Raw genomic sequence first — 22,760 nt, forward strand, 5'->3', positions numbered from 1 at the left:
ACGCCAGCGCTTTTTCCTGCGTAGGTCCAGGTGCTGACGAAGCGCGAGGCGTCGTGTTATGTTTGAGCGTCAGTGTGTGCACTCGCTCTCATACCGTCTCTTATAAGGACTTCGGCTTCCTAACCCTTGAACTTGTTACAATAATAGAAGGATGACACAACTGTGTGTTACACAAACTGAGTAGCTCCATAATTATATGAGCCACTAGCAATAATGCTGATACTTTCACTCTGTTGTCATTTTCCTAATTGTTCAGGATGTCCTGTTTACTGCTGCCGGGCAGTCACACTGTCTTCAGCAGAACATGAGTGAGCTTTTAAATATTTGATGCCCATCCTCATCATCCTCCTGCTCATGTATTATTAACCCGGCCACAACTAATACACTTGGAGAAAAGAGAGAGAGTCAGATAAAACACAGTGGGACAAAGCAGCTTCTGAGAAAATCTGGAATTCTTTTTCATAAATGCACCATCAAGTTATGTTATATAAAAAAAACAAAGGTAAGGACAAACATAAAGAACAGGTGTATTTCGGTAAAAGGGGTTAACTTGTGGAATACTTATGACATGGAATTAAGAATGTCTAGTTCACTTTCCAGATTTACATTTTTGTTTTAAAAAAAATGGTGTTTAACAAATATAAAAGGTCAGTTTGATTATTTTTTGTGAGTGTGACTTCTGTTTTTTTTTTTTTTTGTTTCATTTGTTTTGTTTTGAAAGAAATTCTTGGAACACATTTTGTTCTGATATGTTTTGTTTTTTTGTAACCAAACTAGTAGTGTCTTAAATAATAAGATTTGTAACGAGGGTAGGTGTAACAAGATAAAGCTTCAGCCTACACCTTTTCAGTCAAAATGTTTTTGTTTTTTCTTGTGACCGAAATAAATGATAACTACTATTAACACTAAGTTATCCCTTTGTGAGTTTGAAACCTCTGACCCTAGGACCTTCACTTTTCACTGACTATTTGTGACAAATATGTTTGGCCTCTTTTCGCAAAGGTCAACCTTTGCATCAGCATCAGCGTGTGTGTATGTGCTCTGCATGTAGCACACCAAATAAAAATACACTCCATCGTGTGTGATGCTAAGTGGGCTGCACTAGTTTGCTCAATTAGAAGGCAGCTGCAGCAGCCAAAGGGCAACACATCGGCGACTATAACATATGGGCTGCCTCTAGTGGGCCAGAGAAGGTGTCTGCAACTGAATCAATTTAAAGAGCTTCTAAATGTAGAGAGGGGGGGTTCATGAGAAAGAATGTTGAGTGCTTCTCACCTACCTACCACTCAAACACAGAGCATGTGTGTGATCACACACACACACACACACACACACACACACACACACACACACACACACACACACACACACACACACACACACACACACACACACACACACAATTATTACTTACCTACAACCAGTACATCATATTACTGCATGTATCTATCTGTAAATCTCAGTCACTAACCACCTACTTTCCTGGGAGCTCTTGAGCTCTCTTAGGCTCCTCGAGATCGTTGGTTGACGGCCTGCCAGAACACCGACACCATGAACTCATCACAGAAGATAGAACACATAATGCACACATGCTCAGTCCTGCGCGTATGGGTCCACTTACATACACACACATAAATACAAACTCTTGTGCTTGAAAAGTGTGAAAAATTACAACTCTTAAATCCCTATCCATTACACATATGCCCACCAACAGGTCACATAATTAAGGTTTAGCTAATTCAGAAACTGCAAATGAACCATTAACCCATTAATGAAGATGCATTTAAGAACATTTATTTTAGAAAGGAAGATAAAAAGGAATCATTGATGTTAGATCTTCTCTCTGCTAGTGATGTGTGTAACCATGTGTTGTTTTGTGTGTGTATGAGTAATACTGACAGACCTCCATCCCTCATCTTGCGTCCAGATGTGGACTTCCTCAGTAGGCTCCGTCCAGAGCTGAAGAGGGTGTTGAGCTCATCCAGGGGACTGGTCAGGGGTCTGCCGTTAGCCGGGTTGAACAGCAGGGGAGAGGAGGAGCACGAGTGGGCTCTCCGAGGCTCAGGGCGAGACACCTTCACTGGGGAGTAGGGAGGGGGCTTCCCCAGCGGCTCCCCACCTGCCCTGTGCAAGGAGGAGGTTTTGGGGGCGTCCGAGCTTCCTGTGACAGACGCTGCTCGAGTAAGAGCCAGGAAGTTGGCCTCAGGTGGGAAGGGGAAGTGCGATGGGGGTCTGTAAGGGGGAGGTGGGTTGTTTTGGGGAGGAGGTGGAGGTGGAGGTGTGAGGGGAGGTGTGGACTTCTTCTCTGGCATGAGGACGGTGAGGCTAGGGGAGGAGTCAGCCCTCTGGCGAGAGTACTGCGGGGACAGGGGGCTGTCGGGGCCGGTGGGGTAATTCAAGTTTGTTTCAAACACAGGCAGCTTCTTCACCTCCAAGGGGGTGAGGGGGGATTCATCCGAAGCAGGGGAGCAGGTGACGGGGGAGGGGGGGAACACCAGGAGAGGGGGGCGATGTGGAAGCAGGTTGGGGAAGGGAGCTGGGATGTCACAGCCGGTGTCTTTGCCGTGTGGGGTTTTGGGAGCCGCACTGTTGAACATGCCCTGTGAGTGAGTGGCGTCCATGGCGGCGGTGACCCCTGCCGTTGCCCGTTTGGTGTCCCCCTTCTGAGGAGGAGAGGTCCCCAAACCCATCAGGCTCAGACCTAGAGCTTCCAGTTTGGCTGCTTTTGTAATCACAGTGGCAGGAGTTCCGCCCTCTTCATGAGAGAAGTATTTCATCTCCTCGTAGACGGCCTCTGAGTCGGTGAGCTCGGGGCTATCGGGGGGCTCCTGGAGGCTCCGAGCCCGCTGCTGAGAGCCCAACATCTCTATGTATACATCCTCATCATCGTGTCCCTGGAACAGACTCAGTCCTACTCCTAGTGGGGCATCTATAGAGGCTGCTCTCTGCATCAAACCACCAAAACCGCTTATTCCCCCAGCACGGGACAACAAGGCCAGCTTCACATCTGCAGGGCGCAGCTGATGGAGTTGAGGTGCTACAGCGTTGATATCCTCATACGAGCCCGTCAGTTTAGTGTTTGGACTGCGCTTAGGTTTAGGGGGCGGCACCTTCCTCATAGTTGTGTAGTCGTCACTGTGGGGTCGAGGCTTAGACAAGGCTGAAGATGGAATTAGATAAGAGAAAGTCAAGGTTTAGGCAACAGCAATGAGACAATGTCCCTGCCCCCTCCCCCCTCCTCCCACATAACCCAGACTCTCATCAGTCCCACAGTCAATAAAACATCAAAGTAATGTGAATGCTGAACTGTTCTTTATGTGTTACATTAACGCCCACTGGACTTTAAAAATGTATCTTCCTTACATGCACTCTGTGAGTAGTTACACACATTAAGATTTTTTCTCATAGTCCACTGCACAGCTCCTACATTACACCTTTTGTACATTTTGTGTTTTTTATATTTAACATTTTAAAATTGTATTTAATATATTGTAATATCTTCTTATACTGTATTATTTAAGTTGTTGCTAGTTCTGCTTTATTTCCTTGTTAATTGTTTAGCACCAACACACCAAGTCAAATTCCTTGTATGTGTAAATGTACTTGGCAATAAACCCAGATTCTGATTCTGATTCTGATTCTGATTCTGAGACACACAGAAAAAACACCATCTGTTGCATTTTCCAAAGAGCAGTAGAGGTGTTTTACCTGCTGGGTCTGTGGGGGACAGCTGGGACTTAGGAGGACTTCCAGCTGGTGACCCGTAGCCCTCTGGAGTGGGGCACTCTTTAGCTGCCATCACTAACCCGGCACTGACTGCTTCATAGGAAGCGCTCAGACGAGTGTTGGGATCCCTCTTTGGTTTGGGAGGAGGCTGCTTCCGAGGGGAGGAAAGACTTCCCCCTACTGTACCGTCTTCGTTGGTGTGAGCTACCTGCTGCAGGGCTGGTTTGACGGACGGACCGGCAGAAGACAGGACCATGTTTTCCATGGCGAGCGGGGTGGGTACTGAGCTGGAGCGAAAGTGCCGAATAACCCGACTGCCCCCGTTGACGGGACTTTCGTAGGCTTTCCAACTTTTCTCCAGAACTCTGCGGATTAGAACAAAAACAGAACTTATTTTAAATTCTTATCAATGTCAAATTATTATTATTTTTTTTCAACTTATTTTTCTATTTCAATTTTTGGCACAGTACAGAAGAAAGAAATAGCACAAAAACAAATAAATAAAAATACAATAAAATAAATAAATAAATAAATAAAATAAAATAAAATAAAATAAAATAAAATATGTATGTAAAAAATTCTGTTTTGACTGCTTTTTTTTCCTTCTCTTTTTCTTTGTAGTTTTCTTTTGAATTTATCACATCAAATTATTGATATATTACTTACATTCCTATTCTATTTGATCGAATTTCCCTCTGGGATTAATAAAGTATTTCTGATTCTGATTCTGAAAAAAGCAAGAAAGAAAAAGAATGGAGCATTTTTCAACCTTTGTATTACTTGATTCACATATTTTATTAAGAAAAAGTCTAAAATCTTACAAGCCCAACTGTTTCCCATCCAACAGTTTTCTGATCCAGATTGACTTAATTGGATCATTTATATCATCAGCATACTCAGATTCAATGTATGCCTGCTTCAGCTGTCATGCCACAAATGTGAGCTAAGGAGGCCAATTGAAGGATAAAGACCAAAGAGATTATGCTTTAAATCTAATCTCCTTGCAGTAATTTGATAACATCCAGTTTGATATTTCCTTCTCTAATCTGCCTGAGCCATCTGCTCCAAGGCGGCTGAGTGTGTGTGCTGGTGAGGGGGGGGACGAAAAAAAAAAAATCTGCATGGAAATTAGGATGATGGTTTGCACGTTAGTGTGATTTTGTTTAAGTATGCAGAGGTGTGTATTTGCCTTTTAATCCCCTCTACAACACGGTGACCACGGCTCTTCTCCCACTGCGTCTACTGACATCCCTACTCCCGTGGTGTAAAGCCCCCCCTGTGCTTGTGTCCCAGTAGCAGATGTTACATGCAGAAGGACACATAGAGGATACAGAAACCATGTACGATTCATATTTCAGAATGTATGCCTTGATACTAATGTTAACATCCCATTTTATAAATGAAATTTATTGAAAGGGGCGCTAGGCTAGTGGTTAGAGCGCGCACCCCATGTACGGAGGCTGTGATCCTCCAAGCAGGCGGCCTGTGGCTCGAATACGACCTGTGGCTCCTTTCCCACTGACACAAATAAACCTTACTTTTTTTAAATTGAAAAATGTAAAAAATGTTGGTCGCTATCAATGCAGTGTGGTGGTCATTGCTTATTAAAAAACTCCAACTACATTTAATTAAATTTTCTTTAATGGTTAACATTTTTGAATAGTGAAAACCAGTTTATTTTTGAGTAAGAGTTTGAAAGTTTAATTTGTATTTTGTCACTCCTGAAAGTCTTGAGACTGTAACATTTTGGTTGCTCAAGCTAAAATTAAAGACATAATTATGTTACGATGGTAAAATTTAACACAGGAAAATGCTTTCAAAAAGTATGCTTTTGAATTGATTCATGCACTTATGACACATGGCATCATAGGAAGCAGAAAATACATCATATGTTTACATTTTAAGGTTTATTTGTGCTAAATGTATGGCTCATTTTCAAGATTCAAGATTCAGGAATCTATAAGATTCATATATATATATATTTTTGATTATGAAAGTGACATTTCAAGATGAGGGTTGTTAATTTTGCATATCCTCTAATGAGCTTCTTATTACTCTTTTTAACCGTTTCTAACTCAGCCCTCGGGGGAAATTAAACATTCTCCAGGTGTCACATGTTACATTAGAACGAGGCGATGTGGAGATCAGGATAGCGTTCCATAGGAGTAACACAATACTAATACAATCTGATAACATCGCTCATTATCTGACGATCCATCATGAAAAGTAACAATTAAAAGCCATCAGCGTTAAGGGATACAATAACATCATTAATCAAAAGAACAACAACACAGACACACAAAACACACACATACAAACACACATTCATCAAGGCAAAGGATTCCTCCTTTTAGTCCTGTGAATGACAGCAACTGCAGATTGTTTATGTTCCAGGCTTAACAATCCTGAAGCATTCACCTTTTTTAAAAGTACAATACAAATATGTGCACAATACACACAAGTGAGTCATAAAAGCTCTTAAAAGTAAGAAATAGTCAGATCTGGTTACAATGGTGTGAAGTCATCAGTAGCATTGTGGAGGCAAATCATGGAAACAAAAGTTAAACTTCTGATCAGTACATAGCTTTCAGGTGACATCACGCGCTTATGGTACCGCCCACCCAGCAGGTAAGAAAGGGTCTCTACAGAGACGGAGAACTTATCTGTCTCAGTTGACAACTACGTGTTTTTATCAGTTTTATTTTTCTATTTTTCACATGAAAGACTGTTGTTATTGAATGTGATACACTTTTTAGTTTTTTTTTGGTGCATTGTTATGTCTGCTCCACGTCTGTCCTGCATGAGATACATTTTTTATATTAACCGAATGCTGCTTTATGTGTATCCTGCATGGTTTATGTTTTTTCTCCTGTGGCTGCTCACCTGTCTGCTTAATTACTGTCATGAAATTTCTATTTTTGTAGCTTTTAGCGATGTTTGAATTTGTTATTTTTTTAGGGAGCCTTTTATAAAATCCAGGCCAGGGACAACAGATGAAGCCTTTTGGCTAACTCTGACATATTTACTGAAATGTTTATTAATATGCAATGTCCCTGTAAAATAAAAAAATAAATAAAAATAAAACACTGACCGACAAGGACACAAGCCCAGGTTTTTCTACAGAATTTAATCTGAGAAAGAAAACCCAGAGACATTTGTGGTTTAATGCTGTTAGACGCTGCGCTGACCCTGTGAGGGAACAAAAGAATGGACTTCTCCTCATCCTGACCTGACATCAAATATTGTGTTAACTTGATCATCGTATTACTGCCTAACTAACAATACTTCCCCAGAACACTGAAATTGGCAGCTGACAGTGATCCTGATACTATCATTAGCTCATGTTAACTAGCCACTATGAGCTAATTAGCACTCATGGACACTTGGATGACAGCAAGCATTATCAACCCAGAGTCCCAGACACATCAAAAGTACATAAAACTGTCTGTACTTTTGTAGACTTTCACCCTACAGCGGTGTTAGGAGAGGGATTCTCCTCGAACCATAAGCAAACATCACTGAAGTGACGTTCTGGTGTTAGAGTTAAAAGAGTGACCATGTTAAATGATGACTTTCAGACAGAAGCGACTGAAAGTGTCCTAACCTCTTTGTTCATTTTGTATTATTATTATTTGTAAATATTCTTATTAGATATGTTTTAATGAAAGCTAGACAAAGAGGCATTCGTTCGGACACATAACGTCCGACAACCACAGGGCGCATTTGGCTAAAATTCACCAGTTAACATGGTCACACCGGGAAGGACTTTGCCGTTTCTAGCGATAGAAAAAGTGTCCTGTGTGCTGTGAAACGGTCGCAAGAGCCTCACTCTTTATGTAAATATATCTGTTTTACTTCAGTTGTCAAGTGATGTAAACGTGTCATTAATGGAACATGGTAAATTAAAAAGCCTGTGCTGCAGTGTTTCAATGTTCAGGAGTAGCCAATGGTCAAGAGACTGAAAGCTATGAATTGCATTGATAAAGGCAGGAGCAAAACAACATGAGGACACAATGGAGAAATGAAAATACCTGCACATCCACAGTGCTAATATTTAGCTTTGATTCAGATTTGAATGAAGCTGTGAGAGTTGTGAATGTGTTTGCTGATTTACCTCCTGACAGGCTGATCCTCTTCCTTGCCCACCGGCTCGGGCCTCTCACCAAGCGGCGGGCTGGTACAAATGGTGCTGAGGAGGCTGTTGCCATGGCAGCGCAGGCGATCGCTCTCCCGCGCGATGTCAGACGCGTTTTGGATGACCAGCTGGTCATAGGTCCGCAGCCCCATGTCCTCTGCCCCCTGCAGGAAACGCTGCACACTGCACTCCTCCTCCTTCCGCCGCTGCAACAACCTGCGATGTACGCGCCGTCTGGCCAGCCAGCCGCGCACCACTGAGATGAAAGAGAAAAGGGATATGAGAAATAGGAGGAGAGGAAGATGTCAACATTTCTGCCAACATAAAAAACATGATTTATTGTGTTGTTCCGATGTTACCTTTCTGACAGGTGATGATCTTTTTATGGAGCTGGTAGCAGCGGTCGTTAAGCTGGTCTGCCTGCCAGTACCTCAGAAACACTTTACTGCTGCCCATCTACAAACACAGCCACATCATTGGATTAAACACACATGCAAGCATACATTCTTTACACTGAAGTGGTGCTATCATGGATCAAACCAGCAGACCCGGTGATGCTGTCTTTGCTTGGAAGTCTCAGAGCAGTGTGACTTGCTGGTTAAGGGATGGGAGATATATGATAGATGTGGGTGTAGAGTGTGGGCAGGGTATGGGGTTTGCATGTAGACAATGCATTCATTTCCTGGGCTTAAGGGTATTAGGGAGGGGTCCACAGAGGTCACTTTATACCAGGTGCAAAGAACAGTGGGGGTGACATACTTCCACAGGCACTATTCATTCCAACACATGCTACTTGTAGGACTTGTGTGTGTGTGTGTGAAAAAGGTGTCTGTTGGGCATTGTGGAGGAGTGTGTGTGCGTGTGCAAGGCGGCAGCTGATGTGACCTGTAGGGTCACACACTCAGACACAACAGCAGTCTGGCAGACAGATCATGGGGGGGGGGGGGGGGGGGGGGGGCAGAGGGGTCCATGCTGCTGCTGTTTGTGTGTGTGAGATGAATGATGATGAGGTGAGACAGCTGGAACTAGTTGTCGAGATTCCATGGGATCTTTAAAATCGAGGGTCAGGGATTAAGTCATTTGGCAAATCTTTTGTTATTGATGAAGACAGAAAAAGAGGCAAGACATAGTAATACACACACACACACACCTGCCATCCCTGGAGTTTGGACTGCTGCAGAACTGAGCGACATCTCTCCTCGGCCGACAGTTTCTTCTTGTCTCCCAAAGTTGGGATCACAAGATCTTTATACCTGAGACACACAAATGAAGAAAAAAACAAAACATAAACTATCAGACCTGCAGAGACAAAATATCTTTTAACAGCTGAGCTTCAAAATTTGAACGAGTCTGAGTGAAACCCCCTGGTTTCATAAACAATGGGTGCAAAGGTCAGTGGGGGTCATATGGCAGCCGAGCCAAATAGCATCTGTTCCTATTGGTGTTGCCCTGGGCAACCGTTTCTATGAATGGTAAGCTGGATGAAGACAGTGGTTTGTTTGTGTCTGAGAGAAGAGGGGGGGGGGGCTGAAAGGGAAAGTGAGCAAGAAAATGTTGACACAGAATTCAATGACAAAAAACACATAAACCCAACATAAATACAGATTGTGTTCTAGAGATGTAGAGATGATTAAAGGAGGACTTCATAGATATTTTCATACATGCACGCCTACAAATTTCAAAATGTTTCAGGCCCCTGAAATCTTCCTGAGATGCTAATTTACACAGAGTAAAATCCTCACAGAGTAAAATATTCACTATCAGAGAGGACGAGGGAGGTCTGCAGTCAAGACATCATATAAAAAAGACCCTGCAGAAACTAGAATGAGTCTGATACTATAATAGTAAAATGGACTTAAAAGGTACTAGGTTTATACATTAGGCATCTTTCATAAAGCATGTGTGCTTTATCTACTGTTGCGTTTTACAGCTTTTTTTTTTTAATGGTAAATTGCTCAGATATATAGAATAGAATAGAATAGAATTACTTTATTGATCCCAAACTGGGAAATTGTGGTGTTACAGCAGCAGATTATCAAAGCAAATAAAACAATATAAGAATAGATACATAAATAAGCACTTAGAATATAAAAAAATAAGAATAAGAAGAGATTTATACATCAAGGATTTAACTTAACATTCTTACTGGTTTAAAAAAATGAAAAATGAAATACAGCATTTATTCAGGCTTGTCAACTGAATGTAAAAATACTTGCTGGAGGTAAGAGATGTAAGTTTGCATATATAAAATGTAAATGTAGAAATAACTGACTCATAAATTTCAAGTCCCGGAAATTGGTCTGGTTGCTGGAAAGGTGCCATGTCACTTCCTGAGTGATGCAGAGGTACCCTGGAGCAAGGCAGGGAACCTCCAAAAGCTCAGCAGCGCTTCTTGTGAGCAGCCCAGCTCTTACATCTCTCCATTAATGCATGTCCAAAGGTCCTTTTTGTTCATGTGTGTATTTTAGAATGTCCCTTAATAACAGTGTAAACTTAAATTATTTATTCATACTGAAATTTCAAGAATAGATAAAACAGTAAACAATATACTGAATCATCTCTTGCTATAACGACACAAAAATATAAAAAATTCATTTGGAGATAAATAAGATATTCAAGAGTTCACAGGATGAAATAAGTAGGCAATGATATAATTTAGATTTTGTGAAATGAGAATATCAGCCAAACTAATAAAACACTCAAAATAAATCTGTTGGTCAGTACATTTTTTTTCAGACGCTGTTGTGTCTCTTGTTATCAATCATGGGCCAGCTGATGATGTCACATCTAATGAAGAAGATATAACAAGCAGATGGCCCGAGGCATAAACCACTTGTGTTGTCAATGGTAAGTAAGTGAGGGCATGTGAACATAGGATATGTTTGATTTGCAGTAGAGGGGTCCGTCTGAACTCTCCCTAACCCTCCCTGTGTATGGAAACACCAGTCCTGCAGACAGCACACGCTCTCCCACTGGGCCCATAAAACACAAAGGAACTCTGTAAACCCATGACCTCTCCTATGAGGATATGAAAACCATCGATGGCCCTGGTCTTTAACAAGACCCAAGGGGGCTTCATGTGGACTTAAAGAAGTGAAATAAGGCTTTTGATAAGAGTTTAAATGGCAGGCTTGCAGGACCCTAATGTGGCTCCCTGTGACCAAAGGGCCATCGGTTACTACTGTTATTGAGCATCACAGAGGCGGTAATAGCAGTTATTTAAACAACACACTTTCTGATCCAAGCTGCTCAAATCCATCAACTTTTAATTTCTATTTGCCACATCCTCCAAGCACATTATTAGCTTCTATTAAAGGCTTTGTGATTTTTTGATCCAGCAGATGTCGCCCATGAGCACCAGCATGAAACCAAAACAACTCGTGCTGCATTGTTGTGTTAGCATGCTAATGCTAGCGATCTTTATTATGCTCGTATCGTCACACTGCATGTAAATTTACCTGAAATGAACGTGATCTAGAAGCACAGTTAAGCAGTGAGTACAGTATGTTATTCTTCTTTTCTCTAGTCCCTCAATTAAACAACTTTTATACACGAGGGGAGGAGTCAGCCGGCCGTCCCGGCGATGTAAACAAACTGAAGATAGGATTCTGAAAACTCTGAAAACATCACAGACAGTGGGACTCGGGTGTTACACCCATTGTAGACAGTCATGACTCACAGAGTTATTTTCAGAGGATATACTTGATTTCTACATTTAAGTGTGAAGAATCGCATATAAAACCTTCAAGTCATGGGTTTTTCATTCCAGTTGTCAGCCAAGATGATAGGATATTCTCCTGTAGGTCAGTCAGTATCCGACAAATGTGTGTGTAAATACATCAGTGAGACATACCCACGTGGAACTGGCCAAATAGAAGAAATTACCCATATGCTTTTGAGCTGCATTTGTGACATTCCCCATGAATACTGATATCTCTTTCTCATCCCAATTGTTACAATGAAGAACTGAGAAACAACAACGCACATGGACGGCAGAGATTTACACAATCAAGGATCAAATGGTAGCATTTGACCTTACTCTTTGGCAGAAAAATAAACCTCCCCACAAAACACAAAGGGTATCATAAAAGACAAATAAAAGCAACAGTAAAATAGATTTCCTCATAAATCACTCGGGTTACCAGGACACTCATGTAATTTGCTTCAGGCGACCACTATGACTTAACCTGCATGTGTGTTTGCGTTCAAGAGAATATAGCAACCTCAAGATTAATGGCTGATTTATAGGCCTGTCAATTTGATTAGTCAAGGACCAGGGTTTGTTTTGAAAACATAACAAAAGGAAAGAGCAAAAGGAATACGAAACAGGACGGGATTGAGATATTCTGTGTGCACATCAGAGAAACAGACAGAACAAGTGGAAAGATAACATTGCAATGAATTGGCTGAAAGAAGACATAAATTGACAAAAACATTTTTGGAGTGGGAAGAAGAAAAGAAGCCTTGAGACGAAGGAAAACAGAAAACCATTTTTCAGAACAGAGAACATGCAGGGGAAAGAATGAGAAATCGTTTGAAAAGAGCTCTGTGATGCAGCAGTGTAAACCAACCCAGACCCTGCAGCAGCTCCCGTCTTAGCCAAGGCTGTGTTCATTCATTGGCTGTGTCTGTGTTGAACCCGATGGCGGAGAGAGAGGGAGAGATGTATGAATGGCACTCGTGCTGAGCTGACTGGTGTCTTTGTTAGCAACAGCCCCTTTAACGAACCATAGCCTTAATGTATAAACAACAGACCAGAGACACATGTCACACAAATGCACACTCAAAATGTCCATTTGTAGGAACAGAAGATAACAAGAACACACACAATGTACACAGTCAGCTGTGGAGCGTAACACACTACCGAGTACAATATAACTTCATTCTTATTTAGTCATTATTTTAAAATTAGGTAATTATATTTCAGTTTCTAAGCACAGTTACAAGGATTAAGTTGGAATAAGGACCATGTTTGCTTGATGAAGGGACTGGAAATAAGCCCTCCACGAAGTTCAAAATTGGCAAGATGAAAATCTATTGATGGTCTGTATTTACCTCAAAACTGTAATCTGCTTTTCAATGCAATTAGTCTAATTTTCTTTTTAAAGTTCAGGACACAACATAGATAGCTAGATAGGCACTCTATAATAAATCAGAGTCCCTTTGCACCTTTAAGAAAAACCTAAAGACCCAGCTCTTTCAAACAAACAAAAGCAAAAAAACAAAACTCTGTGGAGTTAAGAGCTTTGATAACTCCAAATTAAAGCCCACTACGCTGCAGTATCAAGTATTCAATTGACAACTACTGCATGTATATCTCTGGAAACTCTGTCATCCAAATGTAACAACGAGAGGATGAAAGTGAGGCCAGCCCCAGTCTGGGTCTCTGCAGCAGATCTGTGGTGAACTTACCAGCTAGTTGACTCTTTACGACTGTACAGGTGCTTAGAAAACACCCAGATATCATATGAATGCAAATGAGTAGCTGGAGCACCTGCCTTTCCTTCCATGTAATGTAACCACGGCAAGATAAATGAGCTGGCTTCTATTGAACATCTGGAGAATCTGAAGCTTGAACATTTCTCCTCTGAATGTAGAGGCAGATTAAACTCCCTGACAGACAAGATGGGAGTTGAATTCACAACTCTACCTTGAGAAACTGGGCTAGTCTCGTTCCCCAGTAATCCCCTTAGATGTGGGAGATCCCCATGTAGATTGGACTAAACCTGCTGTCCAGCCTTAATCACATACAATGTTAGAATCAGGAAACAGGAAGCTAACGGTGCTAAGGATTTAGCAAGCTATCAGACTCAACTGTGGGGGCAGGCTTATTCGGACAATTTTATTCTGACCAATAAGAGCTCCATAGGAAATCATCTGCACCACTAATCTGATTGTATGGATTCACAGAAGCAGGTTACCAGGTTAAAAATTTGCATGACAGTCGACTTAAGACATTAGGTCATTTTCTACGCTCTTGTTGGAGTTCTGCTGATTTCGATTTTTCTTTCGTCTTGACATAAATTGTGTCTCAGTTTGAACCGTCTTTACATTCAACAGCTGTTATTTAAGCAGGACAAGAAGCTTAAGGCTCACCTTACCTGCCCTGGTAACCTGTCTCACCGCTATAGCTTACAGAGACTGGGGAAGAAGTAGGAAGTAGTCAGCAGAAAGCTTGCAACCACTTTACTATCAAACATCCAGTTTTATAATAGATGTCCTCCAGTTTTACTCCATAGACTTCCATCTATGCTGGATGAATAATTCAAAGAAGCTCTAATCAGAAGCTCTTGAACAAGGTGAGCATCGGCCTTCCAAGGTTTATCCATCAAAAACACAAAAGGAGCCATGGCAGCTTATGGTACGACAATACTCTGATCTATATTGGATTTCACCATGACACAGGCCTGGTGCTCCTGATTCAATTTCATGTTCAGGGTTTTCTCCTCGTGAAAACGCATTATCTCAGTTTCATTTATCTTTTTTCATTGGGGGTTTATTGGAACCAGAAAATATGGAGTGTCAGAGTGTGCGGTGCCTTCAATAAATGTAGCATACCTTAAAACATGTGCAGAATAACCTACAGCCTGGGTAGCTTCTCTTTTATGTTGGCCTTTTCTGGTTCAGTGTTGGTTGACAGTTCCATAGAATTTTTCAAAATAAGAGCGTTAGCCAGAGATTTATGAGAGCTTCATTGAGACAGTGACAGAAGGTAACTATTAAAACAAATGTTGATTCTCTTTATTTTCTCCTGATTAAAAGTTGGGGGGAGAACACCTTCAGAGTGTACGAGTCAGTGTGTGTGTGTGTGTGTGTGTGTGTGTGTGTGTGTGTGTGTGTTGTGATGTGATGATGTTTACAGCGGGGTAGTGGAAACTTTTGGGGAGGTCATGTGACCAGCTTTGTCCTCTCTTATTATCTGGCAGGAATGTACATATTAATCCCTTTATCCTCAAAAAAAAAAAGGAGAGAGAAATAGTGGGAGGAGGAGAGAGAGAGAGAGACAGAGAGAGAGAGGGGGGGAGAGAGATAGAGACAGAGAGAGAAAGAGAGAGACAGAGAGAGAAAGAGAGAGACAGAGAGAGAGAAAGAGAGAGGAGAGAGGAGGCCAGGAGACTGACTGAGGATGGGAGAGAACGAGAGAGAGAGAGAGAGACAGAGAGAGAGGAGGCCAGGAGACTGACTGAGGATGGGAGAGAACGAGAGAGAGAGAGAGGAGAAAGAGAGAGAAAGAGAGAGAGAGACAGAGAGAGAGAGAGAAAGAGAGAGAGAGAAAGAGAGAAAGAGAGGGAGGGAGGAGGCCAGGAGACGGACTGAGGATGAGAGAGAAAGAGAGAAAGACAGACTTAGAGATAAATCCTCTCAATACTGGTTCTTAGAATCAAAGAAACAGCAAAAGAAGGATTGAGACAAACAGCCAAACCTAGAGAGATAGAACATGAGGACAGAGGCATAAAAGAGAGGTGATGTGGCAGAAACACTGTTCTTACTCTGCTTTTCTACAAGTTACAGGAAAAAAAACAAAACCTTACGAGCATTCCAAGTGTGGTACAAGGAGACCTGATACACCGGTTGATGTGTGTGTGTCAGGCTGACATGAGATATATGATAGCAGTATTCATCACCTGCAGTAGACTCTAATCATACTCTTAAAAAAGCCATTCAGGGTCAGTTTGTGCTTTTTAACAGAGAGGGTTGCTGTGACTCGTCCTTGTTAATGTTTCAGTCTGCATGTGAGCGGCTGATCCTGTGCAGTATATACACTTACATTCAATTTGCAGATATAGAAAAGGCATTTGCTGTAAAGCTTTTAACTGTGGCCTGCGGGGGCCTTGTCATATATAAACTGAGAGAGATCGCAGTGACCTGCTGGGAGCTCAACATGTCTGCAGGACTGAGAGAAAGAAAAAAAAGGTGCAATCAATCATCTTTAAGACCCTTTTCCTTTAGAGAAGAAGCTAATGTGGAGTTAATGAATCAGCACACAGAGACAGAAAACATCAGAGAACAAGTTTTTGACAGTTGCAGTGCTCTTAATAATGCAACATGACCGACCACCGACCTGCTGAGGAAGCCCGGGAAGGACAGGCGCACGGGGTATCCATAACGGATCATGCGCACCATCTCCAGCACCCCGATGTATTGCAGCTGGGTAGACACATGGAAGCTGTCAAAACTGTCTGGTTGACCGCTGGCGTTTGGGCGCACGCACTCCACAAAGTGAGGCGTGCATGCCTGCAGCTTACTGATCAGCTCTGACAGCGAGTTCTGAAAGGAGGTGAAAACAAAGGAGATAAAGATAAGCAACATGTTCTGATGAATAATATGTTTTTAGTAGTTCAGGATACTGTACAGGAAGTACTGAAGCAAAGAAGGATGAGCTTAATCTATGTCTTCTTCCTTTTTGATGTTTTAACCAGATCTGCAGGCTGCAATCACTTGACTGAGATTTTTTTGGGGGGTGTTTTTGCCTCTCTGGAGGAAACAACAGCACAAAGAGTTCTTTACTCTCTCTCGGGTTGTGCCAGTACGAGACAGCTTTTCTTCAAGCCTTGAATTCATTGATGCTGCATCAAAAGGTCACACAGTCACACACAGATCCAGATGCACGTAAACACTTTGCAATCTGCGTTTTTGCAAAACCTCTAACTGACGTCGTTTTTTTCCTCCGCATACCTTCAGTCACAATGCTCACCATCTCATCCCTCTTCTACGAGCGTCACTGGGAAGAATTCACACATACAAATGAGTGCACATGGGGCACACAGTGGTTGTTGTTCATTGTTCATTCATTCATGTGGAGGGCTTCATGCTTGGCTTGGTGCAGCACCATTCTTCAGCCCACTCTCTCCTTCTCTGCCATTCCCTGAGGGCACTCGTCGACCACAAACCCACAACTCTGATTTGTGCAACACACTGGATTCATTCAAGACCAAAGGTGCTGCTTCTCCGGGCAACATTTCATCCTCCTTGTGTCACCAGCAGACAGCAAACTGATTTCCTCTAACTGAATATTAAATGTTACTTTATATAGTTATGAAAATCAGTCACACAATTCTTCTCTGAGTAGTTCTTGGAGCTGAATTGTTGCAGATGCTAACCCTAATGCAAAATGATTTCGTGCATCGTGGAGAATATTTTTTATAATTTTGAGGACGATGGGGATGGGGAGCAGATGTGCAGTGATCTCTTCAGAACAGAACTAAATAAAGAGAAAATCTTAAGCTTTATTAACTAATTGCAGTTAATTCGAAAGTTTTCTGCAAAAGTTAAGTGTTACTGTTACGAGCTAACACAGCCCCCACAGCTAAATGCTATCCTAGCACCTATGATTACAGAGACAGAGCCACCACACCCCCCTCAGGTGTGTCATCAGTACTGACCCTGATTCTCCTCCTACCAACCACGCCTACCGCTAAAGACACTGAAGTGAATCCTCATAACGCATTATCATAACAGTTACATTTAAGTTTTACTCACTCATACACAGAATGGAGTCAGTTTTTAATTCACAGTAAAATTTGGTTTTTTTTGGAAATTGCTTATTGTGCATAAGTTCTTAAGGATCTGAAGTCCCATCCCAGCATGCACTGGGCCAAAGGCAGGTTTCACTGTGTACTGGATAATGAATAAGTACTACAAAAACAGACACAATCACACTTCTGAGCTACCTTAAGTCAAACCTGCACTTCCTCCTTCACACCATTGGACTGCTTGAGCAAACTAGTGTGGGAGGAAATCCATGCAGTGAAAAAGAGAGCATCTTCCAGCTGACACATTCAGACCCTCTTGCTGGGGGATATAGGCGTTGGTAAAATATGACCTGCCTGAGGATCTCAGACTAGCTACATCAGTATCTTCTTTTCATTTTTATCGTAAGGCCTTCTTATAATCCTTGTTTCATCCATGATGTTTTATTTGTTTTACTGTTAACTTTAGCCAATCTTTGTCTCGGTTGTTTCTCTTTTCTCTGTTCATTGGATGATTGCTGTGCTGTTGTTTTATTTTTCATGCTTTTTTTAATAGGATTTTATTTTTGTGTATTTGACTGTTGGGATTTTTCTTTTTTCTGTAAAGCACTTTGTAATGTTGGTTTTGATAAGTGCTTTATAAATAAGTCAACATGCTCATTAAATGGATCACAGACTTTGACCCACAGACCCTCTACAGAAATAGTCCTGACACTATTTTGCAGCTACTACAACATGTCTGGTGAGTGGAGAGGAAATGTTCTTACTCTCAGCTGGACAGCAGCTGTAACGGGCCCACAGCGCTCTAACCGTTGGAGGAAGGAGCCTGAGCCTTTCTTCTTTGAGATCTGATGGTGGAGAGAGATTATGAATAAAAGATAAAAAAAGCGAGATAACTGCACAAATATGGATTCATAAACATAACTTTGACAAATAATAATACAACATTAAATAGAATTGGCTATCTCTAAGGATATATTCATGGAGCATGAACATCAGTTAGTCTTTGATGCTGTGTAGGACTACTTCTCTGTCAGTCCTAGTTATTCTGTTTCTCTACAGCTGAGCTTGACCCGTTTCATTTATTGTTGTATTTATTGTCCTGCGCTCACTGTGGTGCTACAACATGACCTAATGTTACAGTAAAAGGCTGCTGGGACACATTGGGGAGGTGGAAGTGGTCTTATGTAAGCTTGCTTTCTAGATGGCTAATGAGCTACAGAGACATCGGGCAGAAACCTCAAGGTTACACAACCAGTGAGTGTTTTTAGTCACACATGTTCATCAGTACAGAATGCTTTAAGAAACCTGGAAACAAATATAAAATATATATAAACACTACAAGCTTTTGGTCGGTATCACGTGCAGTTTTACGGCAGATAAAAAGATCAATGGCCAAAATGTTCAGCAGGATAAAATGCCAAATAATCAAATAATTAAATAAAGGTTTAATGTAGGGCTGTTTCTCAAAATATTCTAAATCCAAACACACACCCCTCACCACTGGTCTGCACAGGTACACGTCATTCTGTGGGAATCACAAATTTGTGTTTCCAAAAAAAATGCTTTGCAAAGAGAACTTCAAATATAATCTTTAACTATGCAACAACCTGGTTTTGCATTTTTCCAATGTTAAAATGTTAAATGCGACCCCTGATAGCGCCGCAGAGCAAACTGTGTCTCTGTGCACCAATGCTTGTTGAGCGTATTTAATTGAGCCATTACGCGATCATTGGGGGAAAAACTGGCCACTTTCTATGCAAATCAGGCTCAATGTAGAAAAGCTTCTAACTCACAAACGTTGGTGCTAACGCTAACAGCCACACGCCGTTTGAGTCTGTTGAGACCAGGAGGTAACTACTCTGCTGTATTTATAAGAGATGCAACACTCAAACTTTTCCAGCGATCAGGTAAACATTTCTGCCTCTGTATGACTTCAAATAAATTATCTGTTTAAAAAGTCTGTCATATATTACTTTGACATAACTATTATTGATATAATCAGGAGTTAAATCAGACCTGGGCGGTCAGTGCCTCGACACTTCATCCACATCTGTGGAGATGTCCTCAAAGACAAAGTCATCTTTATTGTCAATTTTTCAAACATGTGCTGGACTTACAGAAAAATTAAAAAAAACATTTCTCTCTGAACCATGGTGCAAGCTAAGTATCAAAAGATTTAAAAATACAAATATTATTATAAAAAATATATTTCAAAAAGTACAAGATAATGTGCAAAAAGATGTGCATTCAAAGATTTAACGAATGAGGATGTACGTTTTTTTTTTTAACTGAGTTGCCCTTATTTCCTCCATTTAGACAGAAAGCTTTACATTTTTTACATTGATGCTCATTTTTTAATTTTTAAGTCTGGTATCCAAAAAAACCTTGAAAAAGTTTCCCTCTACTCTCCTGTTTCATCATCTTTTTTTGATACTTTTTTAAAATTTATATTTTCAGAGTAAAACAAGACAAAAGAAAAGAAGGGAATAATAAATGAAAGAAAAGAAAAAAGGTAATATGGGCCATACATTAGTCAAAATACACAAATCAGGGTTTTTTCAATTAAGATGAGTTACATTTCAAACAGTACATATTCCATTTCTTCCAGACTTTTATATATTGGTCAAAGTGCAGCTAGCTTCACTCCACATTCAAACACAAAACAAGAGCAGGACGGCTTTTTGGGCATGTTTGCGCCTGAATATCATTAGTTTATGAGAATTAGACCTTCAGTCGGGCAGATAGCAGGAGCCAATGACTGATACATTTTGGGGCTATTTGTGGCTGAAATCCATTCTTAGTGAATCAGGTCCTAAGGGGGGTTTTGCTGTCTACTTCTGGTGCGAATAACCTCGTCTGCTGACTTATTTTTTTCCTAAAAACAAGACACTTGGTCTGTTTTTTCATAATGGCAGAAAATTGTGTGGTTGCATGTTTTGATTACTTTCTCTCCGGAAGCCTTGAAGCTTGCTGCGCATTGTGCAACGAGCAATTGGATTTGCAAGAGTGAGTCGCACTTGTGTGTCAGACCTGTGTTACACACAGTGAGACGACTTTTAAGACATTTAATACTTGGATGATAATTGTTTTTGTTTTATGCATTTATTGCTATTCAAAGCAAAAAGCATGTCCAGTAAATGTGATATAGATGGGAAGGATTCTGGGATGTTAACGGCCAAATTGGCATTAACAAAAAAAAAAGAAGAAGAAAATTTGTGCATGAGTAAGAATGCTCGCAGAGTTTCTATCTTACACAAATCCAATTCCCAGAGATTTATAAATAGCCTCATGGTGGGAAGTTGTTCTTTCCAAAAATACTATCTCTGTTTTTCCATTGATCTCCACAAAAGGGAGTTGAAACAAACAGCTTCTGATTGGTTCCTTCAGCTTATCAGAGTTAATATGTTATTGTAACATTGTAAGTTTTAAAAGTTAAAAAGAGAAATGTATATTTTGATCAAAATTTCTATAAAAAAATTGCAAAATATTTAATAGGCAGAAAATGAACATGGTCTTTGATGGTTAGCTAAATTAGACAGTTCATGCACTCACTGCTTACTAACAGTGTTTTTGTGCTGTACCTTGGTAAGGTCATGATATCTCCGGGGCTGTTGGGGGACAGTGTTGGTGGTGACAAGGGACGCTGATGGCATCCTGTGGAGCAACAAGGCCGCTTTAAGCCCTCTCAATCCTGCACGGCTCTGGGCTGCTGGCACCAGAGAACCAGTCTGAGTCAGCTTGGACTGGAAGAGCTGCTGCAGTAACACGCTCTCGCTGGCTGCAGGGCACAAAGAACATACAGAGAGAGAGAGAGAGGGAGAGAGAGAGAGTGGGGGAAAAAAACAGTTGAAAAGAAGCGACAGCATTGGTGGAAATAAGGGGGTGGTGGAGAATAATGAGAGGTCGGATGAAAAGATAGAGAGAGAGAAAGAAAAGGAGGAAGAGAGAGGAGGAAGAAAACAATGCAAAAGGATGAAAACCAGAACAAAAGTGTAAGGGAAGAAGCGAGGGTGGGGAGGGGGCATGAAGTTAGTCTTCATGTAAACAATCAGTCCGACAACAAGAGGGGGTGGACCATGCTGCTCGACAGCACGTGGAGTGGACCACAACAACAATGAGCTCATTCAGAAAGCCAAACAACATGTGTGTGCAAACGTGGGCGTGTGGCTCTCATCTACAATACTGAGAGAGAAAGAGAGAGAGAGAGAGAACGAGAAAGAGAGAGAGCGAGAAAGAGAGGGAGAGAGAGAGAGAGAGCGAGAAAGAGAGAGAGAAAGAGAGAGAGAGAGAGAGAGAGAAAGAGAGGGAGAGAGAGAGAGAAAGAGACAGAGAGAGAACGAGAGAGAGAGACAGAGAGAGAGAGAGAACGAGAGAGAGAGAGAGAGAGAGAGAGAGAGAGAACGAGAGAGAGAGAGAGAGAGAGAGGGGAGAGAGATAGAGAGCGAGAGAGAGATAGAGAGAGAGAGAGAGAGAGAGGGGAGAGAGATAGAGATAGAGAGAGAGGGAGAGGTAGGCGCACTAAGCAAAGAAAAACAAACATGACTCCTGGACCAGTTTAAGGACTTAATTACACATGGCTCCAGGAGTAATTGTCTTTTCATTTAAAGCAATTATTGCCACCACCTGAATATATAGACTTACATGGATCCCTTTGCCCATAACACAGCTTTAAGGCTTAAACCTAAAAGTCAGGAGGGGATGAAATCCATAAGTGGAAACCAAGTATGTTTGTCAACGTGTGCAGATGAATGGCAGTGACGCATCGACTTGGGCAGACGGAGCGACAACAGCCAAGTGTGAGTGAAGGGCTAGCCTTTCAGAAGATTAACCTCATGATGGGAATTATAGCAATTAGGCTGCTGGACGTTTATGCTAGCCTGGCAAGTCACACAACGACTGCCTGTGTGCAGCTAACCACAACACCCCACATCTGGCACCTTCTATAGACAATATACACACTCAGACGAGGCTGTCTGCTGCGTATGTGATGAAACACACACACATGCAAACACAGCCACACTTATATACAAAGGGGGGTTTTGTGTGCTACAAGTTTGGACAAAGAGTGCATCTTTGTGGTGAAGTGTGCTCTGACGCCACAATGTGCTCATATGCTTGTTTTTTTTTTATTGGGTACTTACACTTCATCGTAAACAAGAGATTCTGAGGAAGGGAGTCCTTGTTCCTTTTGAGGGATCCGGTGAGGTCATAAGAAATCTGTTTAAAAAAGAAATCATACACAGAGAGTTACTGAAACAGTTTGTTACAAAGTAATTCTTAAATCAAACTTACCTTTGTAAATGCATCAATTGGAGTTCCTTGCATAAAGTATTTTGTCGCATTAAAACCTCAATAACGTCTACATATAGTTTGGCCGATGGGTTTAACCTAAATGTTTCTTGTCATTGGGAAGTTTGTGTTTACCA

General features: G+C 41.4%; 1 protein-coding gene across 3 annotated transcripts in view; it reads right to left on the reverse strand.

Annotated features, from left to right (window-relative positions):
• myo16 (myosin XVI) overlaps positions 1–22,760 on the reverse strand; it is a 106,954-nt gene that overhangs the window by 14,565 nt on the left and 69,629 nt on the right. For all 3 annotated transcript variants that reach the window (XR_009675550.1, XM_061053452.1, XM_061053451.1), the window contains exons 24-32: positions 22,476–22,551; positions 20,916–21,112; positions 18,099–18,179; positions 15,924–16,129; positions 9,012–9,114; positions 8,221–8,317; positions 7,841–8,117; positions 3,709–4,091; positions 1,904–3,160 (exon numbers count right to left, since the gene is read on the reverse strand). Coding sequence is in view for 2 of the 3 variants with exons in the window: in XM_061053452.1 (XP_060909435.1) it covers positions 1,904–3,160; positions 3,709–4,091; positions 7,841–8,117; positions 8,221–8,317; positions 9,012–9,114; positions 15,924–16,129; positions 18,099–18,179; positions 20,916–21,112; positions 22,476–22,551 (2,677 nt within the window). In the remaining variant the exon portion in view is untranslated. The remainder of the gene's footprint in view (positions 1–1,903; positions 3,161–3,708; positions 4,092–7,840; positions 8,118–8,220; positions 8,318–9,011; positions 9,115–15,923; positions 16,130–18,098; positions 18,180–20,915; positions 21,113–22,475; positions 22,552–22,760) is intronic.

Source organism: Labrus mixtus, chromosome 13, assembly GCF_963584025.1.
Source record: "Labrus mixtus chromosome 13, fLabMix1.1, whole genome shotgun sequence".
NCBI lineage: Eukaryota > Metazoa > Chordata > Actinopteri > Labriformes > Labridae > Labrus > Labrus mixtus.